The sequence below is a fragment of the Macaca nemestrina genome, chromosome 9 (assembly GCF_043159975.1).
Source record: "Macaca nemestrina isolate mMacNem1 chromosome 9, mMacNem.hap1, whole genome shotgun sequence".
Taxonomy (NCBI): Eukaryota; Metazoa; Chordata; class Mammalia; order Primates; family Cercopithecidae; genus Macaca; species Macaca nemestrina.
The window spans coordinates 61,692,596-61,707,348 of record NC_092133.1 but is presented as its reverse complement, the minus strand read 5'-3'; the positions used below and the strand labels follow the sequence as shown (position 1 = coordinate 61,707,348).

General features: G+C 33.8%; 1 protein-coding gene across 1 annotated transcript in view; it reads left to right on the top strand.

The window, feature by feature from the left end:
- Positions 1 to 7,891, top strand: part of LOC139356062 (transmembrane protein 78-like) — a 206,279-nt gene extending 198,388 nt beyond the window's left edge. The window contains exon 5 of the mRNA XM_071068858.1: positions 7,532 to 7,891. Coding sequence (XP_070924959.1) covers positions 7,532 to 7,552 — 21 coding nt within the window. The 3' untranslated portion in view covers positions 7,553 to 7,891. The remainder of the gene's footprint in view (positions 1 to 7,531) is intronic.
- The last annotated feature ends 6,862 nt before the right edge of the window (positions 7,892 to 14,753 follow it).

The following is a 14,753-nucleotide window of genomic DNA, read 5'->3' as shown; positions in this document are numbered from 1 at the left end:
GCAGAAATCAAAAGCAGACCCTCTGGCTCAGACCCTCTGGCTCAGACCCTCATGTTTTAACACGAGGCTCCACTGTTTCACTAGGCACTACTTTTCTATTTGAAATTGTGCATGGTGTAGTGTGAGAAAAAGTTGCTAATTCTAATGTTAATTAGGGCTAGAATTCTAACGGTCCTCATTAAATCGATCCTTCTTCACCTTCACTGCTCCCGTCATAGTTGATGCCTCTGATGAGAAGAGAATTCCATTTATCCCAAACATCAGCTCTGTTATGCAATATTAGACTCCCACAGCTTTATGTGGGGCTAGTTTGTGATTATAATTATAATTATAATGTGATATAATCTAATATCATCTGAGATTATTAGGTCCCATGTTCTGAGGAGTTGTAGAACAGAGGCATCAGTTATCATTGGTTCTTTTTGCATGTTTGACGTAATCAAATTTAGTAGAGCTCTGCCGAGTATACAGAATGACACCTGAGAGACACAAATCCAGAGTAAGGGTCAAGAAAGTAAATGAAAACGAAACAAAACCAAACAAAAAACAAAATACACTTTGAAATCACTAAAGAGGGTTTGTCATATATTTGCCAGAATAGGAAGAGGAAGCTAAAAAGTGGATAAAGCAGTCTATATATACTAAATATTAAGAGTCAGAAAGGCTGTCCACAGGCACTGAAATGCACAGGAGAGCAAAAGATCCTTGTGACAAGTTTATCAGGCATAAAGAGACCCAGAGTGGAGTTCAACATATTTTTCATACTGCATTGGCTGACTAAGGTTACCATCCAAGTTGATCCAAAATTAAATCCCCACCACACTCTCCCCAATACTATTAGTGCATTAAGGGGCCACAGCACAAAGGTAAAGGATCAGTAAAGTTGGTAAATTATACTTTTATCATTGGAAGACTTTACATAAACAATAATCATTCAGGATTAAATGACTGATACAGGAGTAGCTTTTATTCACCTGAAAGGATCACCAGGAGGGATATTTCTTGACATAAGTCATGAAGATGGTTACATATTCATCGTGAATACATAAGTAAGGAAGGAGCTTGAATGAAAGCAAAGGAGGTCTAAAGAATTTAAAGTATGTAGGCATAGCTGAACTAAAGTGTGTACCTAATGCTCATAGGTGATGGGGTTGTAGTGAAAAATAACAGTGGAGAGATTTTTTAAAATTCCAGAACTCATAATGCCTTGGAGATCATATCTGTGTTTTGTGGTGTGCAGTGAAAGTGACTGAGAGCCACAACAGGGTTTTACTTTGGAAAATAACACAAATAAATTTGATAACGTTAAATTAACTTTTATAGCTGGGGGAAATGCTTGGAGAGGTGCAAGACTGGAGGCAGAAACACCAGTCAGGAGATTGTAATGATCAAAGTCAGAAAAGAAAAAAAAGGAAAGATTAGGGGACTCTATCAGTCCAGGCAAGATCATCAAAGAAAACGATTATAAAAGATAGATAGGTAAAAAGATAGGTGTATGATAGATAGATAAAAATTGATGAGACACAGATAGATATACTTACATAATTTATTAAAAGGATCTGTCCTGGTACAACTGTGGACATTGGCTAAAGAGTTGGTGAAAGGCTGCTGTCTTCTCATCTGATCCTGGAGCTTGACATCTGAGGTCAGACAGAAAGGAAGATGGATATGAAATAGGAGAGAATGAGTAGAAACTAGAACTTATGAATGTGGGCTTGAACCCACGAGGACAGACTGGAACTTGTTTAAGTGTCTTACTGCTTCTAACTTCAATGATGGTGTCAAGAGAAACTGGTGCTTTTTCTCATGAATCTAAGTAAGTCCTTACCCAGGACTTGGAGAAGTTGAAGAAAGATCTGGAAGAAAGTAGGTTATCTAGTGTCCCAAGCCAGCAGGTAAATGAAAATATACATGAGCTACAACACCTTCTGTTGTTTCCTAGTATTAGACCTTTCTTAGCATTAGAAAAATAAAAGGTTGTGGTTCACTTTTGCCTTCTAATCTCTAAAATCTCTCCTGTGATCCATTGGAAGGAATATACAACAATGGGAATTCTGAGAAACACAGTTCATCCTAGCCATGTAGGCGCAATACAAAGACATCAACAAAAATTGATATGACATGGTTTTATAGAGGTAGGATTGGAGTTGGGACCTGATTAGGTATGTTTTGTGGGGGGATGTGGTGAAGCAACATTAGAACTAAAGTATTCATTACATTTGATAGCTGCAATTCATATAATGAGCATTCAGGGGTAGATTCTTCAAACTTAAGATTAAGAAATAAATGGCAATTATCAACAGAAAGAAAGAGGAGAGACAGGTGCATAGCTTTGGAGGAATCATATTCAAGGCAGTAAAATAATTATAAGTATAATATGAAAGAAGTTTGCATTTTAGCATAGTCGTAATCTTTACAGAAAGAGCCAAGTTGCAGAGGACTGGTTAGAATGCAGAGAAAAAAAGGAAAATCTGAAGAAACAACGATCCATTGATGTTAGAGAATATTATATATAAGCACAAACACAGGGGAGAGAGAGGTGTCAACCTAACAAGAGACACCTTTACTCTGAGAGTGAGAGAACAGAAGTTGAGGGAGAGACTGTCACCAAACTGAGTCACTGAAGCATCCCTGAAATGTACAATTTTATACAAGTTCACTGATGTCCAAAAGAGTAAATGTCTTACTAACAGTAAATGTCTTATACCAACTTCATAATGCTATCAACTATATTTGTGTCTATACAAACTTCTTAAAGTTTTATAAGAAACTTAAGTTTTATATAATATTTACTATTTGAGGACATTTGAAAACTTAAAATATTGTGTAATATTTTTAATCTGTGTATGTTGCATGTATGTATTTAGTAAACACTATGTGAATGGTGTTAAATTCTAAATCATCACTAGGCTAATGCAAATTGAAATTGTAAAGCTATTTCACATTAACTTAACCAAGATTGTCAGTCATGTTATATACATTTACAGTTAGTAATGTACATCAAAAGTTCTTGGATTTGTCATGTTACCTTTCTATCGTAAACTGCACTTACTCTTCTGACAAAATCTGTTAAGTATACAAAGTTGAAAATAAAAAACTTTGGGGACTTTTCTAAACGTAAAAACAAGTTAGTAACTTTTAAACTTATAGCTAAGGAATGACAGTTGACTTTGATACTTGCTTTAGACAAACAAGTCAGCTGTTACTTTAAAATTTAAGGTCACATCCTTCTTTGCTCAAGAGTAAGTGAAATAATGTAGGATGAATAATGGATGCATTATAAGACCAAAATATTCCCTATTTTTAAGCCATTAATAATACATAAAACCTGTTGATAATCATGTTTTTTTTTATTTAAAAGGAAAGTAAATTTGAAAACAAAAGAGATAAACTTTAATTCTGGGTCATAACATGTCTGCAAAATTGGCATTATCAGAAAAATCATTGTAAATCCATTCATGACTGTAAGATAGCATTAAATAGCATGCTATTCAGCATAAGCTAAAATCCCAACACCTCTGTGATTTAAAAAAACAAATAAAAAGTGAAACTAATAAAAAGTCTCTCTTTCTCCCAAACCCATCAAATGAGGCAGAAATGCATGTTTGTTTTAATTTAGCAAAAGGGAAAACACTTGTCAATCAGATATGAAGTGAAACAAACAATTGTTTAGAAAAGTGATCATAAATTTGATCATGAAAGTGAAAGTAAATTATATTTAGTCATGTAGAACAATGAGATATTTTCTTCAATTCTTTTATGCCTTCATACATTTAAAACGTTATTTTGAAAATATTTTCCTTTTGTCTTTTCCTTTCAAAATTTTTACTGTCTAGTCAGAACACTCCTCTTTTTTGTTGTACTTATTTTTGTCTTTTTTCCTCATTTTTCTTTATTTTTAACATATACAGTTAAACATATAGATATGTTTATCATATTTTATAATATATAATATACAACATACATTATATATGTTTAATATATATTTATATATGTTTAATATATATTAAACATATATAACACATATATGTTATATATTAAACTCATGTATATATATGTTTCTTTATTCTTTTGTTTTCTTCTCTTTTTTTTTTTTGGACAGGGCCTTGCTCTGTTGCCCAGGCTGGAGTGTGCAGTGGCACAATCTCAACTGACTGCAACCTCTGCCTTCCGGGTTCAAGCGATTGTCCTGAGTCAGCCTCCCAAGTAGCTGTGACTACAGGCACCTGCCACCATGGTTGGCTAATTTTTGTGTTTTTAGTAGAGACAGTTATGTTGGCCAGGCTAGTCTCTCCAACTCCTGACCTCAAGTGATCCACAAACCTCGACCTCCCAAAGTGCTGGGATTACAGACCTGAGCCACTGTGCCCAGCCCAATTTTTATTTTAAGTTCAGGGGTACATGTGCAGGTTTGTTACATAGGTAAATTTGTGTCATGGGGGTTTGTTGCACAGATTATTTAATCACCCAGGTATTAGGCCTAGCACTCATTAGTTATTTTTCCTGATTTTCTCCCTCCTCCCACCCTGTACCCTCCGATAGGCCCCAGTATCTATTGTTTCCCTCTATGGCCATGTGTACTCATCCTTTAGCTTCCATTCATAAGTGAGAACATGCAGCATTTGGTTTTCTGTTCCTGTGTTAGTTTACTAAGGATAATGGCCTCCAACTAGACCCATGTCCCTGCAAAGGACATGATCTCATTCTTTTTTTGGATGCAGAGTATTCCATCATGTATGTGTACCACATTTTCTTTATCCAGTCTACCATTGACTAGCATTTTGGTTTAATCCCCGTCTTTGCCATTGTGAATAGTGCTGCAGTGATCATACATGTGCATGTGTCTTTATGTTAGAATGATTTATATTCCTTTAGGTAGATACCCAATAATGGGCTTGCTGGGTCAAATAGTAGTTCTGTATCTAGGTCTTTGAGGAATTGCCACACTTCCTTCCACAATGGTTAAACTAATTTGCACTCCCACCAACAGTGAATAAGGATTCCTTTCTCTCAACAACCTCACTAGCATCTGTTATTTTTGCCTTTTTTTTTTTTTTTGAGACACAATCTCACTCTGTCACCCAGGCTGGAGTGCAATGGCGTGATCTTGGCTCAGTGCAAGCTCTGCCTCCTGGGTTCAGGCCGTTCTCCTGCCTCAGCCTCCCGAGTAGCTGGGACTGCAGGTGCCTGCCACACCTGGCTAAATTTTCGAGATTTTTAGTAGAGACAGGGTTTCACCGTGTTAGCCAGGATAGTCTCGATATCCTGACCTCATGATCCACCCGCCTCAGCCTCCTGAAGTGCTGGGATTACAGGTGTGAGTCACTGCACCTGGCCTTGACTTTTTAATAACAACCATTCTTACTAATGTGAGATGGTATCTCGTAGTTTTGATTTGTATTTCTTTAATGATCAGTGATGTTGAGCTTTTTTTCATATGATTGTTGGCCACATGTATGTCTTCTTTTGCAAAGGATCCTTTGTTCACTTTTTAATGGGATTATTTGTTTTTTTCTTGTAAATTTGTTTAAGTTTCTTATAGATTCTGGATACTAGACCTTTGTCAGATGCATAGTGTGCAAAAATTATCACCCATTCTGTAGGTTGTCTGCTTACTCTGTTGATAGTTTCTTTTGCTGTGCAGAAGCTGTTTAATTTGTTAATTTTTGCTTTTGTTGTGATTGCTTTTGGTGTCTTTGTCATGAAATCTTTTCCCATTTCTACTAGGTTGTCTTCCAGGGTTTTCATAGTTTTGAGTTTTACATTTAACTCTTTAATCCATCTTGAGTTAATTTTTGTATATGGTGTCAGGAAGTGGTTCGGTTTCAATCTTCTGTATATGGCTGGCCACTTATCCCAGCACCGTTTATTGAAATGAGTTTCCTTTCTTTATTGCTATTTTTTTTTTGTCAGTTTTGTCAAAGATCAGATAGTTGTAGATGTGTGGTTTTATTTCTTGGCTTCCTATTATCTTTCATTGGTCTATGTGTCTGTTTCTGTAGCAGTACCATGTTGTTTTGGTTACTATAGTCCTGTAGTATAGTTTGATGTAGGGTAGCATGATACCTCCAGCTCTGTTGGTTTTGCTTATGACTGCCTTGGGTATTTGAGGTCTCTTTTGGTTCAACATGAATTTTAAAATAGTTTTATTTTCTAGTTCTGCGATAAGTACCATTGGTAGTTTGATAGGAATAGCATTGAATCTACAAATTGCTTTGGGCAGTATAGTCATTTTAGCAATATTGATTCTTCCTATTCATGATAATAGAATGCTTTTCCATTTGTTTGTGTCATCTCTGATTCTTTTGAGCAGTGTTTTGTAGTTCTCTATGTAGAAGTCTTTCACCTCCCTGGTTAGTTGTATTCCTAGGTATTTTATTTCTTTTGTGGCAATTGTGAATGGGATTATGTTCCTGATTTGGCTGTCACTTGACTATTGTTGGTGTATAGGAATGCTATTAATTTTGTATTCTGAGATTTTGCTAAAGTTGTTTATCAGCTTAAGGAGCTTTGAGGTCAAGACTATGGAGTTTTCTAGCTATAGGATGATGTCATCTGTAAAACTAATTTGACTTCTTTTCTTCCTATTTGGATACCCATTATTTATTTCTCTTGCCTAATTGCTCTGGCTAGGACTTCCAATACCCTTTAATATGTTATTCTGAGTTATCTTTTCTATAGGAGACATATTGGTAATATTCTCCAATTTAAGCACTGTATCTAAGTCTCTAAGAACATCACTCTTCACAGATAAATATATCCCTGCCACTATGCACTTCATAATTTTAATTCTATTATTAGTCAGGATATTTTAAAGAAAAAGAGCTATTGGATTCATAAGTAATACGTGTATAAAAATGATGCCTGCAAAATAAAGTGGTTGATAAACTGATGAAGAAAAACTGTATATTTTGATACCCTCAGAAAATTATTAATGGGAACTGCAAGCCACTTCTTTGCAAATGGATTTCTGATTTATGGGACTCAGGAAAAATATTTTAACTGAGCTGTGAGTCCTCATATCAGAAGCTGAATACCTAGATTAATTCATCACATAGCATTTCTATTCCAAATTAGCTGGAGATTCTGCCAGTTTCTTGGTGAGTCTAGAGGGACTTCTAAAGAAGTCAACAGCATTGATAAATGTAGAATTGAAGCTGAAGACAACTCATGAAATTGTTGATATGCATCACTTCAAACATACCCAATAACATGTTGTTTGTGTCCTTAGATTTCCTTTGACAAACAAAAAGTTTAAGATTTCACTAATTTGAATACCCAACAACCCTCTTGTTTTAGGATATTATTTGTTAAGATTGTACATATACTACATCCATCATATTTTCATTGTGAAGAGTTTCTAAAAAGAAAACTACAACAAAGGAGAATTGGATCAAAATTCAAGCTACACATTACAGCTGGCCCTTTTGATCCTGTATCTCTAAACAAAGAGAAAATTATCTTTTGTCTAACAAATCTATAACCTTGAATACTTAAAATTAGAAGAATAACTACAAGTACTCTTTCAAAGGTATTGTGCTATGAGATCTGATGGAAGAAGAAACCAGAGCACACAATATTTTCAGGAAAACTAGTGAGAAAAAGAAGGTGCCCCTCTGGATGCAAGCCAAGCATAGGTACTGAGAGCATGAAGAGGCTGGGGTGGACCTGCCTCCACTTCTGACTTCTCCTGCTTAGACCAAGGCAAGAATTGATCAGACACAGGATAGTGCCCTGTGAACTTCAAGAGGAATGGAGGAAAATGTATTTTTTTACTATTTGTTGCCCATTCTTTTTCTATATATTTTAGAATCAACTCACCATTTAACAATTAAAAAAAGAACTGCTACAATTTTGTTGGGGATATATTGAATCAAAAAATAAATTTAGAGTGAAGTGACATTTAAAATATGAAGTTCTCATTCATTAACAGCATATGTCTCTACATTTATTTGGACTCTTCATTTTCTTCAACAGTGTTTTGTAGTTTTCACATCATCCACTGGATTTATTCCTAAAACCTGTGTATTTTTGATAAAACTAAAAATGGTTATTCAAATTTTATGTTGCTGGTGTATCGAAGTAAAATTGATTTTTGCATAATAATTGTTTTTCCAGTGAATTTGCCAAATCCACTCATGATTCTAAGAGTTTCTTGCAGATTCATTTGGACATTAGCACAAGAGTTAACTTTACCAATTTTTATTCTTTTATTTCTTTCTCTTTATTTATTCTATTGCCCAATTTGGTACAATGTTGAAAAAAAGTGATGATGTTATGGATTTTTGCTTATGTGTTTTTGACAAAGATTGGCCTTTACATTTTCATCTTTTGATATCATTGTCATGTTTATTCTGACTTCCTAACATAAGGTGGAAAGAGTTCCCTCTCTTTCTTCTCTTCAAATATTTTTTATAAAACTGAAATTATTTTGTCCTTAATATTTGGAATATCATTTACATTAGCAAAAAGTTTTCTACAGAAGAACAATTACATAATTACTTTATATACCTAAATGAAATCATATGGATTTTTGACATGATATACTTACTATGCTTGCATTTATCACACCTATATCAATAATATGAATGGGAAAAGCTAGTTACAGAAATAATACTTTATAATTTATACAGAGAAAGGATCTGAAACAATACCATGGTTTTCTCTAGGGAGTAGAGTGAATAGGTTGTGAGAACTCTGAGTCATATCAATATAGTGTAAACATTATAGTTTTAATAACTTATCAATCGTGATTTAAAATGGCACAAACATGAACTTTTCCATCTACTGAAGGATGGGAGAAGGGAAAAGAGGAAGAAAGAATTATTCACACAAAATGGCTGAACACTGATGTCTTTTCTTTTTAGCAAGTACATTTATTGACTTGATACTGGTGTAAGTGCTTAGAGACTGTTCCCTGAGCAGACTATATGGTGTGGTGTTCCAACAGAGAGTTGTCTGCTGTTTTGTGAGCAGAAGTTGTTAATGCCTGCAAATTGATGCTATTCTCCAGTCTCGGGTTATAAAGGGAAAGCAGATGTTCATGTGCAACTAACCCAAACACATTGAGAAAGGCTACAGACATTTTCCCATTTCAATTACCATAATTTAATGTCTAGAATACATGCCCAAAAGCTTTTCATGGCAGTGGATCAGCACATCCCATGCAATGCAAACCAAGTCCCCAAACTCTTCTGTATGCCTGCTCATTTTCAGAGATGAAATCATTTTACTGAATATGAGTTCAAACTGTTTTGAAGTGCTTTTGTTGGTCTACCTTCAAATATTACAAGGGTTTGTTACCTAGTAGTTTTCATTGTAGATTCCATAGAAGAGTTGTTTACCTTCTTGCACTTTCATATTGTGTTTTTTTTCGTGTGTGATTGCTAAGGTTGAACTGAATTTGCTAGGCCATTACTTGAGATGTAACTATCGTATCTTATTCCTTAAGATTCTCTTTGCAAGAAATTGTCATTAAATAGTCGAAGTACATTCTTTTGAAGCATGTAAAATAATTAACATCCCCTTAAATATGAACAGCTTAATACAAAAGACAAAATATTTGATTTTTCAAAAATAAACCAAATTAAACAAAAATATCATTTTAACAAAATAGAAACATAAATGTAGGTTATATTTTGAACAGATTATAAAATATTAAAACATTAAAATATTTATGATGGATTACTTGCAATAAAGAAACTTTAAAATGAATATAACCCTGTTTTGTTTATAAAAAACACACCCATGCAAATGCACATCAAAAGATACTACCAAGAAAAATATGATTGCTTTGGTCATTTCCTATTGGCGGGTATTATAAAAGCTTTGAATTTTTCTTCTTTTTAGGCATCTGTAGTTTATAAAATTTCTATTAATTTTCATGAAGAAAATTGTCAAATCAAATATAGAAAATGTGCTTTGAAGTAAAATTTGAAGAAACATGAAACACAGGCAAAACTTCCATATTACTTCCTTAATACCTCAAACTGTATAATTTCTAATAATTTAAATTTGGAAAATATGATCATTTATTTTTATAACTGTATTCTTGTTTATCGAAATAACATATTCATTGCAAAAAAAAAAAGGCAACTAAAAATCTCACTAACATATTAAGGAAGGCATTTGGATTTTGGTATATGTCTTTCACACAGTTTTATTTGTTATCACTGGAAAACCTAAGAATAATTTAAAATTATTTTAAAATTCAGAGGAAAAATAATTAGATTTTAATTTTTCAGAGGGAAAATAATTAGACATCAAATTTTGAAAGTAAATTGATTATTTCTTACCTTGAGTTCTTAATCCTTATCCTCAAATCAGCATTACCTCTCTATGATGTATTCTTCCAATGAGGTTTGAGATTCTGTGAAGAAACAAGTATAAAGTGTCCATGTATGTGTGTGTGTGTGTGTGTGTGTGTGAGAGAGAGAGAGGAATGAGTATTTACATAGAGACAACTTTTTCTTACAAAAATGGTTCATTATATACAGTGTTTACTATTATTCTTTCTTCACTAAAAGTGTCTCTTCTAATTTTTTATACTTTTAAAAGAGATATATTATTTTTAAATGATTGCATGTTGTTCCACTGTGTGGCTCTAGGGTAATTTATTTAATAGGTTCCATATTATTAGATATTTTTGTTATTTGTTTTCTGTTTTACACTATGAAATTTGATCAGATGAATATTTCCTATGCATACATGTGACTATATTTGCTGGATATATTTTTAGAAGGAAAATTTCTTGGTCAAGAATATAAACTTAATAAAATGGTATGTAGTGCTAAATTGTTCTTCATACATTTTAAACAATATATGTCAATATACAACTGTGATACTTCCCATATTTTTGCTAACAGAGTATATCTTTTTAATTGTTAAACAAAGATTTTTAATTAATTATAGTTTTAAGTTGTCCTTTTTCCTTCAGAGATTTATCATTATATCATTTTGTTAATGGTCATTTACCTATTTTTGCACATGTCCATGTGTGTTTATTGTGGCAGTGAGTAGCCTGTTTATGTTCTCTGCTCATTTTTGTATTTATTAGATCATTTGATTTATTTTTTTTTCTCATGAGCGGTAAGAGATCTTTATGTACTAAGGAAATGTGCCCTTAGTGAGCCATATTCTTTGCAAATATTTATTCCTAGTTTTATTATTCATTTGTCTTTGACTTGGTTTATTGAATTGAGCGTAGTTCTCTTTCAAAGGAAGAATTTATTGAGCCAGCTGTTACCAGAAGTTGTCCACTGAGAGAGTTTTCAGCTGTCAGCCCCTTCATGAATTGCCTCAGCTTCTAGTTACCCATTCTCTGCAAGGAAGGCCCTTCTGGAATAGCCAGTATCCAATGACTACTTCAGGTTGGGCTATAAATAGCCAACCTGATGGACCTTGTTAGCAACAGAGATCCTCCCATAAGGTCAGCTGAGACTGCCTTTGGGCTTGCATTGCATTTTAACTTTTCCCTTTGCACTCCTCCGCTTCCTTCCCTTCCCTTCAACAGCTGTCTATCTCAAGGACACTCTTTAATAAATATCCTGCACACTAAATTCTGAATCAATGTTTGCTTCCCAAAGACTCAACCTGTGCCTCCCCCAGAACATCTGTATAATTGAACATTTATAAAATCCCTTTGTATTTTACCTTAATCCTGTATATGCCTCATCTAGAGGTAAATTCATTCCTGGAGGAAATTGGTAATGTCTCTCTCAGCATGTGTGTGTGTAATATATATACATATATTGTGTATATAGTGTGTGAACTATATATACACACACTATAAACACACTATATGTGTATACACACTGCATATCCACACGCTCTTTCTCTCTATATATACACACTAAACTATATATACACACTATATAGCTATGTATATAGTATATATAATGTGCGTGTGTGTGTATATGATGAACACAAGTTTTTTTCAATTTTCTACAATCAGAAATTTTTTTCTTGCATATGTGTATGAGTTTCTCTGTAGTGTAGATAACTAAGAGTGGAAATGTTGGTTCATAGAAGGTGGGTGTTTCAACATTACTAGAGAATTCCAAAGTTCTCAAAATGGAGATTCCACACATAATCAAATTTTAAAACCTGTTGTCCAAATAATGTCTTACCTATCCATGAACTTTGTAGTTGGATGGAAGAGTTACCTTTCATTACATTAGATGCCAACTGCACAAGAGTTAGAAAATGGCTTTGTCACATGAGCTCTATTAATGGCATTACCCTCCTTCTAGTTCCTGAGGCAGGACATCTGTAAGCCACGTTTGGAAGAGTTTTATTATTTCATAATCAATCTTCTAATATTCACACTTATTATTGAACATTCTTTTCTCTATTTACTTCTGTGACTGTTAATTTTATGTGTCATCTTGATTGGATTAAAGTATACCTAGATAGCTGGTACAACATTATTTTTGGTGTGTCTGTAAAGGTGTTTCTGGAGGAGACTAACATTTGATTTACTAGATTGAGTAAAGAAAATCCACCTTCACCTATATAGTTCCTTACCCAGTTCTTTACTGCCTAAATAGAACAAAAAGGTGGAGGAAGGATACATTTCCTGTCTCTCCTTAAGCTGAAACATCCATCTTCTCCTGCCCTTGGACATTTGAACATCAGAGATCTTGGTTCCTAGCCTCCAGGATTTATACCAGCTCCCCACTACCCCCACCCTCCACCCCTGGCTTCCCTGGTTCTCCAGTTTGCAGATGGCATATTGTTGGACTTCTTGGCCTCCATAATCACACAAAGCAATTCTCATAATAAATCTCTTGCTCTCAGTGCCTATATACACATCTTATTGGTTCTGTTTCTCTGGAAAAAACTAATAGAACCTTATGGCTCTCATATAATAAGTTCAAGGTTCTGGCCTCAAACTTATTTTATGAGGGCCATGAGTTTGTATTTCTTTCAAACATCATCAGCTTTTGTATTAACAAAAGTCTTCAGGCTATTTTGACTTTCTTAGGGCCTTGAAATTCAAGGCATTTTTACACTTGCTATATTCAATTAGAACAAGAAAGCAAACAAACATTTTCAAAATATGGTCTTTCCAAGTTTTACTTGAGAGAACATGTTTAAACTGCATCTTCTCAAGCAGTAAGCTTTGCCTGGACACTATACTTTATCATTTTAGTTAGCACTCTTATCTGGGAGTTAAATGTGTTTGAGAAAAAGTACTTAGTGTCTCTGCAGACTCTTTACTACACCATTCTTGCTTTCTCTGCCATAAACAGCTCTTACTAAACTAAATCTCCTCTAACGTAGCAGCTCTTCCTCCCATTGCAATTAATAACCATGAAAAAATCTAATGTCTCTGCCTCATGGCCACTCCAACTGAAATAACTTTAGATTGCTCCTTACTGCAGGCTCAAATCCTTCCTACAAGCAGGCACATATATTTCTGCACAACTGGATGTCACTGAGGTTCCTCTGAGAAACATATGAAATGATAAGAGTATGAAAGGGATGAGTTAAATTCTAGCTTCACTACTTAGTGCTTGTGTTGGTATAGGTACATGAATCAAATTTTTCAAATTTTCAATTATTTTATCTGAAAAATAACAACATTTTAACTTGTTAGGCTATTTGTGAGGGTTAACTGGGAAAAATCATGCAGAAGTTTTAAAAGGCGTATCTGGCACACCATAGACATTTAATACATGATGGCTCTGTTTCTTGTTTCTTTTCTCTGGCATTCCAGCGATAGTTTCTCAGATACCTGTAACTAATTGGTAAACTCTAATTTGATTTCAACATATTTAAAATGGATTTTAAATAACAAAATATATGAGACTATTTCAAGTTTCCAAATACTTTCCTGTAAAAGTAATCATATTTAAATTGTTTACTTTTACTTCCTCAAATTGTTTCATTTATGTTTTTTACTTACAGGAATTCTAGTCTTGGTATCTACGTTAATATTCTTGGCTTTCTCATATGTTCTGCCCATTTCTATTTATGTTCCATGTTGAAAATGATATTTCTAGTACACTTACATTCTTATACTTCAGTGTAAGCTCAAATACTTCTCTCACTAGCTCCAGTAAGATTTCTGGTTTCCAACATTTTGAAGATTCACCAGGTAACTTTATTATGTTTTCTCTGACTTATCCTGAAGAAAACCTATTTTTTTAAGAAGAAAAATTTAATCACTGTATTTAAATATTATCAGTGCCTACTGCTGTCCATTTCAAAGGGACAGTGCATTTATGAATACATAACACTTTGATTTTTGAGAAAGCTTTCATAACTAATACTAATTTGTTTTCAGATTAATCTGCCCCATAGAAAACAAAACAAATGATTGAGGTGGGCAGCAATTTATTTATCTATGCTGTTAGAAACAAACGCTCTTCGGAGTACACCACAAAAAAGATGTGCAAACTTTTATAAAAGTACATGGGAAAAAGTGAAAACGTTTTAAAGAAATCCACAGTTTGTCATCTAAACGAACTTTTAAAATGAGGAGGGGAGCTGAGAATACATCACATTTGTAGGTAAATGCTTCAAGAGAAAGAATGTTTACGTAATACTGAATATGTTATGGACCACATTACCATTGCAGAGCATATGTTCTTTGTAAGTAAGAGAACATAAACCCACTATATAGATGAAAATGGCGAAATTTGGAATCACATGAGAGACATGTTCAACTTCTAAACTTTAACAGATTCATAATGAACCTGCAAATTGAGAATTAACACCTGTTCTGGATCATTATCACTAGTAAAGTG